This window comes from Lissotriton vulgaris, chromosome 1_1, assembly GCF_964263255.1.
Source record: "Lissotriton vulgaris chromosome 1_1, aLisVul1.2, whole genome shotgun sequence".
In the NCBI taxonomy this organism is placed as follows: Eukaryota; Metazoa; Chordata; class Amphibia; order Caudata; family Salamandridae; genus Lissotriton; species Lissotriton vulgaris.
Window position 1 is genome coordinate 1,752,427,339 of NC_141685.1, and position 21,701 is coordinate 1,752,449,039.

General features: G+C 43.7%; 1 protein-coding gene across 5 annotated transcripts in view; it reads right to left on the bottom strand.

Moving 5' to 3' along the window:
- The window catches only part of RASSF3 (Ras association domain family member 3), a 627,222-nt gene that overhangs the window by 24,267 nt on the left and 581,254 nt on the right, over positions 1-21,701 (bottom strand). For all 5 annotated transcript variants that reach the window (XM_086919044.1, XM_086919045.1, XM_086919046.1 and 2 more), the window contains 2 exons: positions 10,471-10,572; positions 8,231-8,501 (listed from right to left, as the gene is read on the bottom strand). In XM_086919044.1, coding sequence (XP_086775170.1) covers positions 8,231-8,501; positions 10,471-10,572 — 373 coding nt within the window. The remainder of the gene's footprint in view (positions 1-8,230; positions 8,502-10,470; positions 10,573-21,701) is intronic.

The following is a 21,701-nucleotide window of genomic DNA, read 5'->3' on the forward strand; positions in this document are numbered from 1 at the left end:
GGGGGGGTGCAGCGTTCAAAGCACATCAGCGTGCATAAATACGAAAATGTTTTTATCTATCACGTACTTGACATTTTAAAGCTTTTCATATTTCCTATTAAAAAACCAATGAAATTCACAGAAAAAAACCATAGGTTATAGTGGATATATAGTTAGGAATTTGCATTTACAAAACCTAGAAAATTCAATGAAAAAACCATTGGTTTTAGGCCATATATAGTTAGGGATTTGCTTTTACAAAACCTTATTTTACTCGCATAAAACCATTGAAATTCCATATATAGTTATAAGCGCTAACTACATATCGCGCACCCGCAATCCACTGCTGATGATGTCACATATTACATCATTCATGACATGGTTAGTGACATCACTGATGACATCACTGATGACATCTCAAATGACATCACTGATGACATCTCAAATGACATCACTGATGACAACATCCAGTGACTGTATGTTTCTGTAAAGTTAAAAAATGTCTTACATATTGAAGAATGAGTGGATGTATAAGTGTCTGGATGAAGGATTTAGTAGGTGCATGACTGACTGTATGAGTGAGTGATTAAATGTGTCTCACTGAGTGCATGGGTTAGTGACTAAACTGTCTTAATTTGTGCATCAGTATGTCTGTTGTTGTGTAAGCTGCTGCATGTGTTGATCAGTAGCTATAAGAGTGGCTATATGGGTTATTGATTGGTTGCCCAAGTATTTGAATGGGAGGCTGAGTGTGTGTGTGGGTGGCTGGGAGGTGTGTGACTCTGTGCATAGATGTGTAAGCAGTTGATTCACTAGGTGTATGAGTTCAAGAGTGCATGTGGAAACAGCTATATGGGCGGTTGACTGTGCATGGGTGTGTTGGTGAGTGAATGGATATCTTAGTGCTACATGTGCAAGTAAGTATGTATGTAAAACACAATACATGTGAGAGTTGACATATATAAATAACTGTGGATAAGAGCCAGTGAATGTGTGAGTGGCTGTATGAATCACTGTGAGCTTGTATCAGGGATTGTATAAGAGAGTAAATATGTGTTACTATATGTTTGAATAAGTAAAGTGTGTATAACTATATAGTTGAGGAAATGGAGTTGTGATTGATTCTTTGCATGACTGACTAGGTGTGTGAGTAACTCCATGGATGTGGGACAGTCTGTGAGTGCCTGTTTACACTGAGTGTATCTAAGGTTATATTAGAGTCTGAAGATGTATTATCACATAAATGATATCATCAGTGGTGTAATCAGTAATGTCAAATGAGATGTCAGTGATGTCATCAGTGATGTCATTTGAGATGTCATCAGTGATGTCATCAGTGATGTCACTAACCATGTCATGAATGATGTAATATGTGACATCATCAGCAGTGGATTGCGGGTGCGCGATATATAGTTAGCGCTTATAACTATATATGGAATTTCAATGGTTTTATGCGAGTAAAATAAGGTTTTGTAAATGCAAATCCCTAACTATATATGGCCTAAAACCAATGGTTTTTTCATTGAATTTTCTAGGTTTTGTAAATGCAAATTCCTAACTATATATCCACTATAACCTATGGTTTTTTCTGTGAATATATATATATATACACATATACACACATCACACAAGGCTTGCCTGGAATGAGGGAGCCACAAACAGGAAAATTCGATTTTGCCATTTTAATGATGATGCAAACAGCGAAGGAACAGCTTGCTGCCTCACAAGAATAATGTCCAGCCCTGACGCGTTTCGTGCTCTCTGCAGCATATATATATATATATATATGTATATATATATGCAGCTCAAGGTTTCCACCAGATTTGCCCAAGAAACCACGCACTCCGGGGGTAGTTCTCCGATGTTATTTATTTCAAAATTCGCAACAGACGCGTTTTGGCGCTCCGCCTTCCTCAATGTTACAAACATTGATGGTCGGTGCCATGTTTTTAACAGCGTTCTCGTGTGATTTAGTGGTAAAAACAAACAAGGGACTAGATCATACGCCATGTTGGATGTTGTTCGCAGTACACATCACGTATTGTTTCAGTACATTAATGATACCATGGTGACTTTTCTTTGTGATTTTGCCACTATTATTGCTCAATTAATCACAAGCACAATATAATCAAACTTATTTTGCGCAAAGATTGAAATTATCAATCGCGCGCACATTACCACAATAACGTTTCTACGCCGTGTATCGGCTAAATTATTTCGGCATAATCAGGGTTTGCACAATTTAAACATATATTTCAACGCGGCTAATTCTATCTCCGAGATTTACGGACCAAAGCCACCAACATCTTCTCTATTGACAATTATTGCGCCATCTTGGAACTGCAAACCCAGTCTTAGAATGAGCCATTTAGCCATATACTGGCGTAACCATTGTACTTTAACAGTACCAGTGATGATTTAAAGTATCAAGCCGTGGATCGGCAATTCTCCCTTGACTCACAGATGTTTTACCACAGTCCTAGTTATCAATCATCATTAACATATTACATAGGTTCAAGAACTTTCACTTTCACAAAACCTGCAGGGGACTGAGCGATATATATATATATATATATATATATATATATATATATATATATATTCACTGAAAAAACCATAGGTTTCACACCAGTTAGTTAGGAATTCGCATTTAAAAAACCTATTAAATTCACTGAAAAAACCATAGGTTTCACACCAGTTATAGTTAGGTGGAAATTTTACTCGCATAAAACCATTGAAATTCCCCCGTTATAGTTAGTTGGACTCACTATAACTTGCGCGTGCAATGCACTGCCGATGACGTCACATATTACATCACTCATGACATGGTCAGTGACATCACTGATGACATCTTAAATGACATCACTGATGACATCATCCAGTGAATGTGTATCTTTCTGAAAAATACATATTTTTTACATATGTATATCTAAAGGTTGATGGAAGAATAAATGAGTAAATAAATGTCTAAATGGATTATTTTTTTTGTGTAAAATTGATTGGTTAACTGACTTATTAAATGTATCTTAGTGAATACATAAATTAGCGAGTAATGTTTAAATATTTAAATATCTGTATCTGTGTCTCACTTTGTGTATAAGTGGCTGCATGGGCTGGTGAGTAGCTACATGTGTGTATATGGGTTATTAGTTGTTTTTTTGAGTATCAGTGTCTGTATGGTTCGGTGGGGGATATTACTTAGAGCACAGATGCATGAATGAGTGACTCACTATTTGTATGTATTTTGAAGACAGCATGTGTGCAAGACTGTATGGGTGGATGATTGTGTGTATGGGTGGGTTAGTGAGTATGTGTTTTTATAATTGATTGTTTAAGAGAGTAAATATGTTTCCGTTTCTGTAGAAGTATGTGTAGTGGTGTGTATATAGCAGTATAATCAAGTAAATGGTTTTTTGATAGTTTATTTGCATGTGTGAATTTGTGTGTGAGTAACTATATGGATGAGTATTAGTGTGTAACAGGATGTATAGGTGTATGAGTACATATGATGAGTAAGTACATGCATGAGTGACTATATAGAACTGTTGGTGAATGAGTGGATGTGTATGTAGATGTTGGAATTACCTAATAAGTTGTTGTAATTGGTATTGGTTTCTCCTTTTTTAAGAAAATGTTAGTTTCTATTTTTGAATGTGTGTGTCAAAGGTTATTTTATGCTGATAGGAGGTCTGCCACTTTGTCACAAGGATGTTGTCATCAGTGATGTCATTTGAGATGTCATCAGTGATGTCATGAGTGATGTCACTGACCATGTCATGAGTGATGTAATATGTGAAGTCATCAGCAGTGCATTGCACGCGCAAGTTATAGTGAGTCCAACTAACTATAACGTGGGAATTTCAATGGTTTTATGCGAGTAAAATTTCCACCTAACTATAACTGGTGTGAAACCTATGTTTTTTTCAGTGAATATATATATATATATATATATATATATATATATATATATATATATATATATATATATATATATATATATATATATATATATATATATATATGTGTGTGTATATAGGTGTGTGTGCATGTGCCTATACAAAGTGCACCCTGAATGGTATTTTTTCCAATGATTCGCGTATCGCCTTCCAACACACAATACCTATCTGTTGGTCAGACCACAGTGCAATTCAGTTTGAATTCCTGCCTCCAATAGAAAGCAAAGAACAGAGACCCTGCCAAGGTCCTAGTACATTTAGAAACTGGAAAGGTATTTCAGCCGCCACATTGATTAATTCCTTCGAAAATATTCCCTGTACTATCCAAGAGGACTCTAATCTGGGAGCGGAGGCGTTTGATACATGGCTTAAACCAGCAGCGGATATAGTGGCACCGCCTACATTATATACTCAGAAAAAATGCCGCTTCTCAGCTCCCTGGTCGAATTACAAATTAAGGCATTTAAAACAATGCTGTTGTCGGGCTGAGCAGGTGTGGAGACGAACCCTAGAGGATCAGAACAGAATTATATATAAAGCTAGGGTCAAGGAATATAAAGGTGCACTTACGAAAGAAAAATCTATGTACTACACACAGGCAATTGATAATTTTAAATCTACACAGCTCTCATCTTCCCATTCCTTGGCAGAACCGGATACATCACAAATATTCTGTGATCAACTAGCTACCTTTTTTCAAAAAAAGATCAGACATATACACTGGGTTAGAGTCAAACTCAATTATGTCCATTTCAAATCCAACAGTCAACAGCCCTACCAAAGATGGTCCACTGATGTCCAACACTGAACACAGAGGTCTCCAAACATTTTGCGACCTTACACCTCCTATTCTTGTACATTATCTCTTGATGGAGAGAGCATCCGTGAGTGCCTTGGGGCTGTTTTTAACTGGCTCCAACTGAACAGCCTCAAGTGCAACTCAGATAAATCGGAGGTGCTCTTCTTCGGCTGTCAATCCGATCCGGACTGGCAGGTATGGTGGCCTGCTGACATGTCTCCCCCGGGGCGGTCGTCTCAGTCAGCTAAGAATTTGGGGATCAAAATTGACAATGGCCTGACTTTAAGATCTCAGATCCTTGCCCTCACTGGCACCTGCTTTGGTCTTCTCCGTATGCTTCGGAAGTTTTTCCCTTTGCTTTCTGAGGACCACAGGAGGACTACGGTATAGGCCTTGATCTGTTCAAGACTGGACTACTCCAACGTCCTATATTTTGGCCTGCCGGAATATCTCCTGCAACGGATGCAGGTGGTCCAGAACGCGGCAGCGCGTTCCATTTTTGGCCTGCATAGGCGAGTCAGAGTTTCTGGCTTGTTGCAGTCGCTTCATTGGCTGCCTATCCGACAGCGGATAGTTTTTAAAGCCTTAACTCTTGCACACAAGGCCTTTTATGCCACAGAGGCTAAATACCTTCAGAAGAGGCTCGTCTCCCATCGTCCTTCCCGATCTCTGAGGTCAGAGTCGCTGTTCCTTGCCATCATTCCTCGTGTGAGGAAGGCTCGTATGGGAGGTCGTTCCTTTATGCTCTGGGCCCCACAGCTTTGGAACTCCCTGCCCCTGGCATTACGTAGCACCTCAAATCTGTTGGCTTTCAGCAAGGGCCTGAAAACCTGGCTTTTTGCTTCCTAGATCTCCGTATTCTGCTGACCCTGTTTCTTTTAATCTGTGTGTTGTGTTTGTCTTTCTCAGGTTGTCAATAAAGCGCCGGGACACTCTTGAGTAGCCGAGCGCTATAAAAGACACAAAATAACATAACAAGAACGCATTCAGGCTCTCGTATGGAGGCATGCCCTCCGGCAATTTTACATATGGTTGCCGATACCATAGCAGACCCGCCCCCGTAAAATTAATGAATATCATCATCCGTTCTGGAATTTATCCCCATTCTTGAAAACAAGCTATTAGGCCTCTTCTGAAGAACCCAAATCTGGACTCTAGGGACTGCAAGAATTACCGTCCCATCTCTCTGCTCCCCGTTCCAGAAAAAATTCTGGAATCACATCTCAACAAGCAGCTTATGGAAACTGCAGATCAGCAACCCTGGCTCAATGAGTCGCAGTTTGGATTCAGAAGGCATCACGGTACAGAAACGGCCTTGGTTTCAGCCTCGGATTACATCAGGCGTACGGTGGACTGGAGCAGGGTGTAGTGCTAATTCTCTTGGATCTGTCAGCAGCATTTGATACCATCTCTCCTACATTGCTGCTGGACAGACTCCGGAGCCTTGGTATTTCTCATCAAGCATTTGCCCCATCTGTCCTCGTTCCTGACGGGGAGATCCCAAAGGGTGAATTTAAAATCTTTTCACTCAAGACTCCTACACACTTCCTTGTGGAGTCCCGCAGGGGTCTTCCTTGAGTCCCACCCTTTTTAATCTGTAATCCACTCTTTTGGATTAGAGGTGGTGTCATATGCAGATGATACACAAATTATGATCACCATCCGTAAGGAGCAGGGCTCATGGTCAGAGAATGTCCGTGGATGCATGTACGGAGTAGCAGACTGGATGTCTGCTAACTTCCTTAAACTTAACAGGGAAAAAGAGAAGTGATGATATTCGGATCAGGGGCAATCAAATGGAACAGTAACTGCTGGCCTCAATCTTTAGGATGCTGTCCTGTCCAGAGTGAAAAGGCTAAGAATTTGGGAGTCCTGATGGACACGGAACTTAGCTTTAAGGCCCAAGTGAACTGTACCATTTCCACATGCTCTTGGCACATAAGGATGTTTAAAAAAATCTTTCCTTTCATCCAGCGTTCAGCTAGGATCCAGGTAGCACTGGCTCTGGTAATGTCCAAACTTGATAATTGCAATGCCCTGTACCAGGCCGCAAGTAAGGGCTTACAACATAAACTCCAGGTACAGCAGAATGCATTGATTCTGGACATTCCCAAAAGACAATCAGCCAAGAAGGAACTAGAACACGTGCACTGGCTTCTCATTGAACAACATATCAGTTTTAAAGTGCGGTGTATGGTCCATAAGTCATTGCACGCCTCCTATCCTCCAAGGAGGAAGGCCATGTTCAAATGGTATTCCCCAAGCCGATTACTTCGCTCTGCACCTCAAATGCAACTTCTGGTACCAAGAAGAGGAGTGGGGGTAAGGCTTTTTCAGTGGCAGCCTGTAAGCTGTGGAAGTCCCTAACCCTGGCGCTCAGATCGATCCCTCTTCTGCTCCCGTTTAGAAAAGCCCTTCAGACCTGGCTGTTCTCAGGCAAACGGGGAGCTGAAGTTCTCTCATTTTGCTTATGGACTCCGTGGTATGTAGGTCTTTCTCTAGCGCCTTGATGCCCTTGGGTGACTGCTGCGCTATATAAATATCAAAATCAATCACACGCACCATTAACTACATTTAATTACACACTCCACAGGAGCAAACTTCACAATTCATTGCTACATAATTCATCATTTTTTCGATGCGAAAGTCAGGCCAGTGGCGCTTTGATGTACAGACTTGTCAAACATGGACTGACACATGTACACTAAAGAGTCACTTGATGCTGAAGTGGAGTGTGGTGTAAATCGCCATTTCAGCCACCAGCCTAACCCACTGAGATACCATGGCGCGGTTTTAACACCACTGGCAGCTACTCGTAGTTCAGATACTTGAACTACTAGGAGCGCCTTCTGCGGGTAAATATCTTCTAGGTCAGTCCCCATGTGACAACAGACACACTAGAGAGAGCTCTCCATTGCTCAAAGTGTCTGATAACCATCTGTCAGTGTTTGCCACTGCCACCAACAGACAGTTCAACACAACATCTGCAGCGACACAAGCTAGATGTCTAAAAATACATTTTCTGGATTGTCCGGAAATGCTATGTATAGAGAAGTGTGTGTCAGATTTCCTTCCAATTGCAAATTCAGCGAAATTTCAGTGGTGGACGTGCCTGCAAGTACACCACTGGCATAAGATGTCACACTGGGTTATTGTGCTGGGCACGTGCAGAATTCGTTTTTCATGCAAGCCTTGCATTTCAATATATAAGGCAGTCCTACGGTGTAAAAAAATGTTATACTGTGGATGTGTCCTTCTCTGGATTTCTCTTTTTGGTGGGATTATCATGGACAGCACATCAAGGAAGCACCTTGGACCTTGCAAGTGCAAGTCACACCAATAGAAAGCAATACAATGTCTGTTATTGCCTATTGTATTTTTGTAGCAGAAAATCAGGCATTAAGGCATATATGGCTAGTCAGAGAGGATTTGTAGGATTTGAAGAAAAGCCTATGACATGCATAAAGAAACAAACAGGAGCGTTGTCACACAGTACCTTGATCTTCCTTCTGACAGTGCTTGTAAAGGACAAACTTGGCAGGATTGTCTGCAACCAGAAACTTCTTCAGCAGCGCCTCGATGACCTGGCGGACTGTGTTGGTGCTGCTTATGTGCAAAATGTTCGTGCTGCCCTTGGGCGTGAAGAAAGCAGTCCCGTTATTGTTATTGGAAGCCGGGTTAGCAGACGTCATTCGACTCCGGACTGTGATCGGTCTGCGCAGCTCCATTTGCACTCTAATAAAGCCAGTGTATATCCCATCGGAACCCTATAAGAAAAGTAAAATTAACCGTAATCCCAGCACGATTTTGTTTATTATACATACAATAAGTGCGTTGTAGAAATCTCAGGCAATGATTTAAGATCTGGCTGCAAATATATTCAGTTGACAGATAACGTGGGTCTTTTGTTAATGTAAAACATCTGAGACCGCAAAAACACACCTGGGGCCTCATTTATGAGAAATGACGCATCGCTGCGTGAAAGCAGCGATGCGTCACTTCTCAGTGCGCACTCCTTGCGATATTCCTGATGCGTCATATTTAATGTATGACGCATCATGTCGCAAGGAGTTACAGATACGTCAGTATTTATTTCGGACGTATCTGTAAGCGCAAAAGTGACGCATTGCTGGAGTGTGTCACAAAAGTGACGCAACTCCAGCAATGCGTCCTTTCACATGGGGCAAGCCCCATGTGAAAGGGCCTGCGTCAGTCTTACGCCTGCTGTGAGGCAGGCGCAGGATTTTGACGCAACGGTGTCCTAAAAGTGACGCAGTGAAATCTTATAGATTTCACTGCGTCACTTCTACGACCCATCCTTGCGTCAATACGCCCCCCTTGCATACATTATACCTGGCGCAGGTATAATGTGGCGCAGGGGTTTACAAAGTGACGCATCTACCTAGATGCGTCACTTTGCAAATATGACGCAACAAGGCGCATTTTTTACACCACTGGTGCGTCACAAAAAGTGACGCACCGGCGGCGCAAAAGTGACGCAAGGGCTCATAAATGAGGCCCCTGTATTTTTCAGGGTGAATGGAACATTCCGTTTGTAGTTTTTTGTGGGATGGGTCACAAAAGAGTGCACTGCGCAGGCACGGACGGTAATAGCGGTTGTAGACAGCAGCTGCAGGGACAGCTCGAGCTGGGAATGTTTATTTATAGCTTGTAAACAGTCCTCTGGAGCCCATTTACTGCTAAGTTATCCAAGAGCAGTGGCAGATATTGCGATGCAAAGCTAAGCATTTATTGAAAGCAGATGATCAAGGTTCACTTGTTGTCCTTTTCTCGCCTTAGACCTCGCTGGTGACCGCGGTAGGGGACTATCTTGTAAAAACATATTAGAATTATTAAATGTCTCTTGGCCAAACTATTAATGAGGCACACCTTCCAATGACTGAGTAACACAAATGCCTAACCTAAAACCACTAAAAATGTAGTTGAGCTCCTCCGCTGTGCCTCCAGAGGAGTCCTCCAATGGCAGTCCTGCCTTTCTGCACCATGAGAAGCATCGCAGAGGTAGGTAGATTAAAGGACTCCAGAAGGAAGTGACTTAACATCAGTAAGAGGAAAAGAGAATTGGAGTAATGAAGATGAGCAGTAAGTAATTCAGCCATTACCACCTCATCCCATCCCTTAATAAGAAACTATACTAAAGGGGCATGACTGACCGTCGATGCTCCTTGGTACATTACAAGGAGATTTACTACCTCCCTAGACAGGGATACCTATGGAGGCATAGTGCATGGATGAATGAGGGAAAATGGCAGAGTACCTGTGCTTGATGAGGCTCTCATGGGTGAGGAATGGCATGGGGTGCATTAATGGGTGATGAATGGGACAAGGTACAGGAATTAACTAAACTACAGGAACTAATAAGCCAAAATGTGGAACAGTCATAGTGAGGAGAGTAATGGCTAAAGTACACAAGATTAATGAATTAAACACACACACCCTAGTAGTGCTAGTAAAAGCATGGGCTCTGCATTGAAATTCAGTTACACGAGGTGTTGAAAATGACCTAAAAGAAGATTGTACGAAGATGTTTTTGCGGGACCTTTAATGCCCCTCATTTTCCCAGCCTTAACAATAACATGAATCCTTGGACTAGAAAAAAGTCATAAGCAATGTTGTTGATGAAGATTTTTTTTTTTTTTTGGTAACTGACTACTAAAAACATATCCAAGTGTACAAGGCGGGTTGCGTACACCAAACGCACATGCATACCCTTACCAAGGTCATCCGTAGTTTGTCTGTCACGATGGAGTTGTACTTGTCGATCTTCTCCTTGATTTCTTCCTTTGTAAGACGAGGATGGACTTCCTTCTCAGTATCCTGGAATACAAAAACAGGAGCAGCAAGTTTTAGAAGAAGTCCACTAGTCAGTGCTTATGTTTTTTACAAGCTGCTGCAGGGTGAAAGCAAGGAGTAAGTTAGTGTAGTGGACCATAACATGACCCTGGATTGTTTGTGTAAGGAGGTGGAGGCACAGGGCTGGGATATCAGGGGACCAGAGATACGCCACCACTCCCAAGAAGTCGGTTAATCAGTTGCCAAGGAGTAGTTCAGCTTTCCCTTTTTTTTAATGACTAGAATACACAAATGCTGGAAGGAGGCAGGTGGTGACCTCACCCTCCTCATGCATATGTTTTAACTTACCAATCTTGTAAAGAAACTCCCCTGTAGTTAGTGAATTTGTAGATTTATATAGTGCGGCTTAAAACCCTTGAGGGTATCCAGGCGCTGTCCATGGGCAAAGGGAGATTAAGTGATTTGCCCAGAATCACAGGATGTTGCACCAATGCCAAAACTCGAACCCGGATCCCCAACTCCCGAGCCGGCAGCTCTAGCTGCTGTGCCACATTCTCTTACTGCTAATCAGGTCCCCAGTACCAGTGTTCTTTCCCAAAAACAAGGCAACTGTGCAATTGTTCAACAATGGGCAAGCCTTTTAGCACCCCTGTAGGTCCCTAGTAAATGGTACACCTGGTACTTGGGGCATGGGCAGTAAAGGGCCCCTAAGGGCTGCAGCATGTATTGTACCACCCTAAGGGACCCACCACCAAAACTCATGCAGACTGCCATTTCATGCTGCTTGAAATGGTGCAAACAAAAGTGAAAACAAAACAAAGCACACCCTGTGCACCATGCCCACAGCCATTGCATGCAATATTTGTAATACAGTAGACCTTACAGCCCTAAGGTACGGTGCATTATATTACACGGGAGGACATATCTGCATGAGCAGACACGCTCCTGTGCTATGTAGTCCAATTACTAGATGGTACAAGTGAACAGGGAAGCCATCGTGAGTACATGTACTGGGCACTGGTCATTAACGAGTTCCCGGGCTACACGATGATTTCACTGAGACCTATTGTGTGTGGTATCAACCCCATACAACCTACCAGCCTCTAGGGTGCTGGCTGACTGACATCGATCAGCCTGCCACCACAGAGGCACTTCTGACCCCCTCGAGGTGAGCCCCTGCACTCGGGAGGTCAGAAACAAGGTCTGCTCTGGCCGGAGGTATGGTCACCTCCTCAAAGCAGGGTTGCTAGTTACCAGCATATAAAGGAAGGAGGCTTCAAAGGCCTCTATCACCTTTGATATGTGACCCTGGCTTCCCCCAGACAGGGAGAATGCCACCCCCTGCCCAGGGCTCATTTGGCACCAGGACAGGTGGGAAAATTAGCTAGTCAGTAGGCTTGTTCATGATCAGGCTAGGTACAGTCATAAGGTAGGCTACCTGAAGTGAACACGAAAAGTAGAATTCCAACATCTTGGTTTTTGGTGAAATTGGACACACTGGGTCAGGGTTATCTTCCCAACTCCTCACAGCAAGTGGTCATATAGGGAGTGTAGGCACATCAAAGGTAAGTAGCCCATTGGCTACTACCTTACACTCCCCTTAATGCCCCTAAATTAAACATTTAGGTGGCATCCATGACACCGGGGACTCAGATTCAATGGACACAAGAAGAGGACAAAGAAGAGTGAAGAACGCAAGAACTGAGGTCCAGCTGCTGACTTTTTGGCACCAAACCCTGTCCACCGGCACATGCCTCAGCAATCGCAAGAAACCAACTCGTCCTGCTGCTGTGCATCTGCCAAAACTACCAGTGGGCTGCCAGCACTTTGCAAATTCCCATCAATCTCCCTTGAGTAGAGGAGCTACTCCTCTGCAACTTGCTGGCACTAAAAAGCAAAGTCAGGGCCACTCCCCTTTCCCCCCACGAGCCCCCGGTTCCAATGATGCAGCACCTGCCCAGGAAGAGGTCTCTGTGCTCCAGAAGGTCAGATCCATCTCCCCACCAAATAAGAAGACGCCAAGCACAACCAGAGCCGCTAGGCACCAATACCCGGGGCGCTGGACCTCTTGCAGCAACATAAGCCTGTTTGAGTCGATTCTGGATTCCAAGACTGAGCAGTCGTTGAGGGATGTCAGCACCATAGAGACTCACTTCAAGAGTGATCCAGCCATCTTGTTTTTGTCCCCTCAACCGGCAAAGACCGACAACTGTGAGTGCCTGTGACACCAGCCTAACAGAATTAACCACTCTGCACCAGTGAGCCCCAGCCCAGGTTTCAGAGAACAGATGCCTCCTTGCTCACAGGGTAAAGATACCTTCAAGGGATTTTAGTAAAGGAAAAGTTTTAAAATCACTTGAGAGATGTAATCAGGTGGGCTTAGTGATTTGAGCCCACTAGTGCTGGTTATGCAACAACCAAGATTTATGGATATTCTAGACTGTCACTTATTGGTGATCAGAAAAAAGAGAGCAAAAAGGGATTGAAAGACGGGTGTATATTTTAAAAAGGATATTTAATCATTTACCAAATCAAGTTAAAATGTTGGGTACAAGATGAAAAACAATGACGCAGAAGGAAAAATACATTACTTTACACAGTCCTTACTACATCAATTGCTAAAGCTTTTCTACCCAACACAGAATTAAACAAGTATTCAATGGTAGAAAAAGCACAGTCGACGTTTCGGTCTCTATTCTTTCGTGTGAGAGACCATCCTCAGGACATGGATTTCATATCTTGAGTACCCTTGTTCATATAATCGCACGGATCAGAGACTTGATTGCCTAGCGCTGATGTAGGTTAAGTGCTTAGCGTTTAGCGGTAACGTGCCCTTATGGGAGCCAGCAGGTGTCCCGAGCAGAAAGAATGCTTTTACACCGCGTAGGCTGAGAATTGCCATAAGGAAGCCTGTCAAGTCAATTACTTCCAGAAGCCACAGGTTTGAAAAGAAGAGAAAAGGGATCCTCAATAATTTTAAAAGGTTCCCTTACACATTAGAAGGTATAAAGGCGTCTTCTTGCCAATATTTCTAGGTGAGGTAGTTTACTCTGGGTTAAATGAGTCAGAAACCGTCCTCACGCTGTAGCTGCTTCAGCATTAGATGCATATTGTTTGCCCAAACCCTCAAGGGTATACTGGGTTGCTCACTATTAACTCTCCTTGCTCACAGGGCCCTCATGAACTGAGCCCTCGGTTGGGAGCTCCCGGACTGGTTCTCCTCTGCGGTCTTATTCTAGGTGCCCCCAACTCCACTCCTTTGGTGTAGCGTTCAAAGTTACCAACCCGACCAGCAACTTTGCACCCGGACACTCTAGGGCAGTCAAAGATTACCTGCTGGTGGTTCTTTGGACCTTGGCCCCCTACCACCTTAAGTCCTGAAGGGGACCCCCCGGAAACCTATAACAAGTAACTATATGCAGTACATGCCTTTTCCCCATAAGAAAGCATTGCTGTGTAAAGAAGCATTTAAGTGAACATTATACTTGCCTGTAAAAATGAATATCTTGAAAAGTACTTACTTGACCCTGAAGTTCTTGGAGTTGAAATTTATATAAAAAGGTGTTATTTTTCTAAATTAATCTCAGACATATTCTTGAGTATGCGTCTCATTTATTGCCTCTGTGAGTAAAAAGAATGCTTAGCACTACCCTCTGAAAAGCCTAAACTGCTCACCCACACTACCACAACAGAGAGCATTCGGATTTGTTACGTGTGCCTCTGTAAAGCCATAAGGGACGCCTGGACTCTCTGCACAGTGTAACTCGTTTTTGTCCACTATATAGAGAGACTGCTTCCTACACAGCTCAAATGAATAGGGCTGGATGAACATCGGGAGGGTCACATCAGGGACACTGTCATGTAATGTTACTCCAAATATGGTCGACATGAGGATCACTCAGGAGCTATTCTTTAGCACATATGGGCTTTTACGGAATAGCGCCACACTAAGGTCACCTCATAGTACTACAGGGACAGGGCAAGTGGGTAGGAGAGGCACCGCGTCAAAACTGAAGGGGACCCTGTGGAAGAGCTATCTCCACAGATGTATTCTACTTTAGTGTTTTTTTCTTGGACAACCCGATTTTTTGTTTTTAGAATGCGGCCTTGTTGAATGAGAAATATTCTTTTTTAATGCAACTGTTTTGCCAATACAGAGCCATTGTAAAAGTTTGTCTTTACAACTAGGGAACATCCAAAGAAACATTTTGTTTCAATGCACGTCACTGCAGCGAGGAGAGTTTGTGTTATAAATACCCTCTGCTTTTTTTTTTCTAGTCACACAAACCCCATATATGGTATAAAGCAGTTACTAACTTTGGTGACTGAAGGCTTCGTTTAGCAGGTTTAGGAACGGCAGAGTAAAGTTTAAATGCCTTGCACATATTCAGAATATGACACACCACATGCCCTCATCGTTCATTGATTTAGTTTTGCGAAACAGATATTAAGTATTCGAACACAAAAAGTTCTACTAATAACAATATAGTGGTAGAGAGTTTACAACAGCTGCCATAGCTCCCAACATTCTAATGCTCTTCCCAGTTTAATTAAAATATTATTACTGCTACGGGCTGCTAGGTTGTGGTAATATTAACACAACCCTTACCAGGACAGTATCATGGGTTCCACTCTGTGCTACTTATGAAAATACATATTATTGCTTAAGGAAACTTACATTAAATTTTCCATTGGAAGGTCAATTTAAATTCAAGAGATCTGATCAGAGGTGTTTTAACATTCACGAAATGTATCTTATCAACAAATCTATTGTAGGTGGGTATCCAAGTGATCTGGGATTGATAGTCTATGCACTGCTCAAAGGGCATGCACATGAGAAAAGTTAAGACCACATTGTGGTCCTGCTATGGCATCACAAACTGTTTAGGATAAAATAGATGTGTTAAATCGCTTATAAATCTCATCAAATCAGGTGATTTAAACAAGGATGTTTAGTCTTTCAAAAGTTGGAAGTCCGAAAGGCACGAAAAATAATCTTCAACAGTACCCCTTGCAGGGCCAAAAACAAAAACAAACGAACATCCGACAGCTTAGTTTGTAAAGAGTTCATACTGTGGCTACCACACCAGGCCAAAAAATTCTGTCCCAGCACTAGGCATAAATGTACTTTGTGGAAAAGCGCCTGGAGATAAGGTGATTTCTCTTCAGGTGGCAGATCAAAACACGGTCAACTGCTGCCACTTAATCTCCACAAATGGAGATATAGGTTCTGAAGGTTTGTGTTCAGGAACCTTCCCAGTTGCTGCAACCAAATACCCTCTTGCAGTGGAAGCCTAATCAGAGAACAGATACTCGTGCTCAGAAGTTCAAGGTATCATATCCGCTTGGCTCGATCTGGAGCCACATGGATGACCTTGGCCCAGTCGCTCCTGATCTTTCAAAACTCAGGGTAGGAGAGGCAGGTGTACAGGAGTCCCATGTTCCCTTCCGGCTGGAATGCATCTCCTAGAGAGTATTCTTATGGGAAAGCTAATGGTCAAAACCTTGAACATGGCGTGTTCTCGGTGGTGGTGAAAAGATCTAGCCAGGGTGCTCTTCACTGTCGACAGATGCCCTGTAGATCTAATTTGGGATGTAGATGTCATTTGTGATCCAGCCATACAGTTAGCGATAAGGGAAATGCTTTGACGCTTCAACCAACTACTGAGGTGCAGACACTCCTGGCACAGAAACAGAACCCAGGAACCCACTGTTCTCCTTTTAATGCAATATCACAGGACAATCATGTTGCCCACAAGAACCTGCACCAGCCTTACCTTGGTGGATTCAAGAAAGCCTTCAGTACCAGACGAGTGGCCCACAACTCCAAAAGACTGCTGTGGAACCGGGCTTCCATCAGAGACCAGAGATCTCCGATCTCCACCATTCCAGGTGATCTCCCCAACCCAGTAGTCATGCGTCCACCACAAGCATCAGCTCTGTGTGGAGAAGGGAAAGGGGCCTGCTGCTGGAACAATTGCGTTTGATCAGCCACCACTGCAAATCATGAGTTGTCTCTTTTGAAATCTGGATGGCATCAAACAGATTTCCTTAGTCTCGGCCCAATTGAATTTCAGAGTCCATTGCAGGGCCTGTATGTGCCACCTGGCATAGTCTGTTAGAAAGATGCAGGAGGCTAAGAGGCCAAGAAGCCAAAGAGCTGCTGTCACCGAGATCCAGGACAGAGGCTGAAACTGTGGGATCATAGCCCAAATAACCTGGACAGGTTGCGGCAGAAAAACCATGAACTGGATCCAGGTTAGCTCCAATGAATGTCAGCCTCTGCACAGGAGTCCGGTTCAACTTTGGATCGTTGATTGTGAACTTTAATGATATCAAGCAGTTTGTGGTCATCTTGAGGGGGTCTACAGCTGACTGGTGAGCCTGGCTTCAAAAGTAATTTGCTAAGGATGAAGAATATTGGAATTCACAACCTCCAAAGTTGTGCTACGTCCAATAAAATTATTATCATCAACACCCAAGTGGTTTTGGAGAGTATGAAAGGCAGCACTGCCAATGGAAAATGCTCCTGGCTGACCATGAGCCGCAGGTAACATCTGTGGAACCGACGGAAAGGTATTTGACAAAATGTGTTGTGCAAATGACACCATCTAGTCTCCCACATGCTGAGCAGCCAAGATCTGGGCTAGAATAAGCATTTTGAATTTGTCCTTCCACAGGAAGGAATTAAGGTCAAAGGTCAAATATAGAAGGAAATGGAGAGTAACAACCCATTCTTCTTTTTAGGCCCAGGAGCCTTTCAACAGCACCTACTCGCACCTTCTGTAATAAAATGGAGAGGTGTTCTTCTGAAAGTCGGTCAGATGGAGGGGGAAAAATGTGGTTAAGCAAAAAGAAAGGATAGGATATAGCCATGCTGAACCGTTTGTAGGACACATCTTTTGGGACATGCTGGATCATCACCAGTGGAGTAAATACTGAACAGTTTCCCCACTGGGTAACTGCGCCCTGCTACAGGCAAACTAAAGTGGCTTAGTGCTGGGTAGCTGCAGCAGCAGTTTGGGATGACTGTCACTGTCTTTACACCAGCTCCTAGAGTAACCTCTGATGTTTCTGAACTGATGTGGGAACTACTTGGCACGGGTCGAGAGACCCAGGGAGCATGCGGTTTCTCTGCTGCCTTTAAAATGGTCCAGCGTAGAATCACCTTTTTCACCAAAAAGATGTGAGCCATCAAAGGGCATGTCCATGAGAGGATTCTATATCTCCAGATAAACCTGTGGAATGCTTCCACAAGTGGCATCAGAGCACAACGCAGGTGTCAACAGTCCTTCCCTGGCACTCCTCGGCAAGAGTCACATATTTGGCCTAGTCTTGATCATCATGAATTGTTTGTTCAAGGTCTTCAAGACTGTTGGCAAGATCTTGCTGCCACATCTCAGAGGGCATACAGGTCGAGACCCAGACAGTAAGACAGCACTGAACAATCTCAGTGCCAGGCTAGTCGAAGAGAACAACAATTTCCAGATGCCTCAATCCTCTTGAAATCCCTATCCAAGATGTGGTGGTTCACCTTGCTAGCTGAAGTCTGAACTACCAGGCTCTCTGGGGTAGGGTTTTCAGTGGGAAAATTACGATCACCAGGTTTTGGTCTACGACACCTGACCACCTGCCTATTTACCACTGTGCAAGAACAGGACTTTGATCAAGTGCTCATCAAGGCACGCCAGAGGGAGCTGTGTGACAAAAACCTGAAGAATGGCTTCTTTGAAAGCTTCAATCTGTGGCAGCGTCGCCGATGGCCCAGGAAACTAGAGGCACACCGTGATCCATTGGGGAGTCTACTCTGGGAACAAGGACTCCCAGGGAGACAGACCAGCATTGTGACACTAACGTGTTCCAAGCACAAACACTATAGAAACACTGTGTGCAAGTTTGTGGCCCACATCGGTTTTCTACAAACACAAGATGGCCTGAAAGAAAGTACCTAAAGCCAGCACGTAGGGGTGATGCTTATATGTGGCTACACAGTCAATTCCAGGGCAGTACAGAACCAGCACAGAGCAATACAGCGCCCCTTAGCAGCATGCAGGAGCATTGTTGAAATAAAGCTTGCAAATACAGTCTGGGCCCAAGTGGTTGCTGCCACCGAGGAGCATGGATGAGGAAGGGGGGGGGGGGGGGAGGGGGGGGGGGGGGGGGAGGCCAGAATGCCAGACCGTTGCCTCGTGTAGTCCGTGGATCAGCGTTCAGATGGGGACAGGGAGCCTGTGCATGTTCCTCACCAGGCTGTGTAATGCAGCCTGGTAAGAACATGCACAGTGCGCATGAGTGTTTGGCCGGCCCAAGAGTGCCGACAAAACGGTCATGTGCACTTAAGTGGCCACCATTCCTCTCCCTGCTGGCTGCGATGACAGCCAAGCCCTCTCCGTCCAGCTGCAAGAGAAAGGGAAAATAAAATGAGAACGCGGTGTTTTCATTGTTTTTGTTTTTTTTCGACTGCAAAAAATGCAGTAGGGCGGCGCTCATTCCCCATAGCGGAGGAGCCTCCACTGCCGGCGCCCAAGTATTCTAATGTGAGGAATCGCTGGTTAGATCCATCTAGCAGGATTAAGTTTCAAATCAAAATCATACGTTTAGAACAAATGCAGTCACAAACTCATTCATGAGCCATACCTTTTACATTTTGATCGACAAGGCCCCACATTCATGTAAGACTGTGGCTCCTCATTCCTGGATTTCCTTTCTCTACTCAGCCTCGGTGGCTTCAGCCACACATTTCCACTCCTACTGGAACCCCCCCACCCCCCAAAAAAAACCCTCTGATATGTATTACCCATCAGTCTATCTTCCCTCCTCCCGCCATGGTCACTCCTCACCCAGCCCTCTTATTTAAGTCTATGAAATTCCTCAGCACGAAAAGCAACCACGACTTCACCTCAATTTGCTTCTCCAATATCAACATTGAGTTTATTTATGTCACACTCACAGGGAGGGGGACATGACATTTGACACTGGAGTCTGAGCGCTTCCTAAGGGGACCTTCCAACAAGTGCAGACAATACACGTCGGGCCACAGTACCATCTAAAGAACCAATCGCACAAGGAAGAAGGCTCTGGATTGGTGGGCTCACTCAACTGGTGCACCAATGAGTAAACCCATGCTTCTATATAGCGCCCCTATTCATGATTAGGGCCTCTAGGTGCACACACTTTCCTAGAGGTGTACTTTAATATTCAGCTACTAATTCTACTGCGTGGAATACATTTGTATTAAGTCCCAAAAAAGAGCACTTCGCTTTAGTTTTTTTTTGTACTGAAATACATGTATTCTTGCCCGCAGATTGTCTAGATTTACAACCTGCGCTTTTAATCAGTAATAAAAATGCAGCTTTTTGACTACTTCGGCGGTAAATCCGACCTCACATCTCACCCTTACTGAAAGCCTAGCATCCGCCACCAGGGTGTACTGCTTGAGCAAGCGACTGCACAGCCTACTGCCAAGCTGCACAAACTTACTGACCCCCCCCCCCCCCACCACCCCCCACCAACCAATGACACCTTAAAACTGTCTATGTAGTAAATATGTCAGAAGCACTCTAGTTCTGCTCCGGGACTTACACTTCATGGCTCTATCAGATGCATCGACGAACACCTAACTACCATCATACGGCCCTGTCACAATTCTCTGTGTTTGCACCCAGTAATGCTTAACTATGCGTTCCATCAACCGAGTTGTTCTTTTTTTATTTTATGTTTGTGTAAGGGAAGTAAACAGCTTAATACTCAGTTTCGAACTGTGTTGTGTAGATTAACATGAAAGTACATTGACGTCATTCTTTGCAGTGTCTTCCGCTTATGGGTGGGTGAGCTGTACTTTGCTTTTTTTCCCTCTAGGTTGCGTGATTGTACTCCGGCCAAGCAATGGACAACCAATGATCACAATTCAGGGCTCAGTAACGATGGATTCCCGTTACAGACAGGCAAGATGGCATGTTGGTTCTCTTGATTGAGTTAGGTCACTCTCTAGCTACATCCCTTCGCCCTACAATGGAGCAGTCACGAGGTAGGTAAGATTGCGTAGCCATGCCACCAGCAGTAATACTGCCATCCTTCTCGGAATGCTAGTTTAGCTGGTGCTGCCACCCGGGCAGTGCTACCATTACCCTAATGCAAAATGAACAAATGATGGGACAGAATGCCGAAAATGTCGTGCATTCACCCCAGTATAGAGATCAGGGCCTAAATCCATCATTTTTTTGCTCCCCATGCCATTCCAGTTTGAACCCAGCCATATGCGAATCAGTCTTGACCCTGCTCCCTATGGGAACAGTCCATTGCCCTTTATTGCACAAGGTCTGTAATTCTATTAATAAATCACAATGTGAACCGCATTGATAGATATGATCTGGTCTTCCTGTACTGGATTTCTTTCACTGCATAGTTTATTCATTGACAACTCTGCCGATTTTTGCCTATAATATGATATATTGGTTGCAAAGGATCTAATTGCTGTAAACGTATACTGGTTCCGAACAATTTATGTGCGACTGAAATATGTATATTACAAATATGAAAATTGAATAACAAGATCAAACAAAAAATGGGAACAGTTAATTCCCCTAATGGCATTAATACCTCTGAACCAGAGGACCGGAGCACAGGTAGATTTCCAGAACACACCGCAGAGCTGTCAATATGCATGAAAAGACTGTTTGTCTCCCTCAAATGTCACTTTATTTTTTCGTTTTACAAAAGCAGATTGTTTTGATCTTTTTTAGCAAGAGCCCCGGGACTAGGTTCAATTGAAGTACTTGACTTGGACTAGGCTGCACTGAAATCATGAACATATTTTCAAAGTAAACTAAATTACTTTTCGACCAAAGAGGATCATGAAACACATTCGAGTGTGGACATTATTACTTTGAGGATTTTCGTTTGTGCAATTGAGATGTTTTCCATTTTAACTAAAGAATGTTAAGTGGTCATGAAAGAATAAGGTTACATGGAGTCCTCAAAGAGTCCTTTGGTCTGCATCTGCTTCCACTTCCCGCCTGCTGTAAACTAGCTGCTGAATATACAGCCTTCGTTAAAATGCAACCCTACTAAGACAGAGGTGGTCCTCTTTGGAGGAGGCTTGGGCCAAACTAGAGGAGCCCTCTGAGCATGCCGCAGAGTCCCTCTGGACAAAT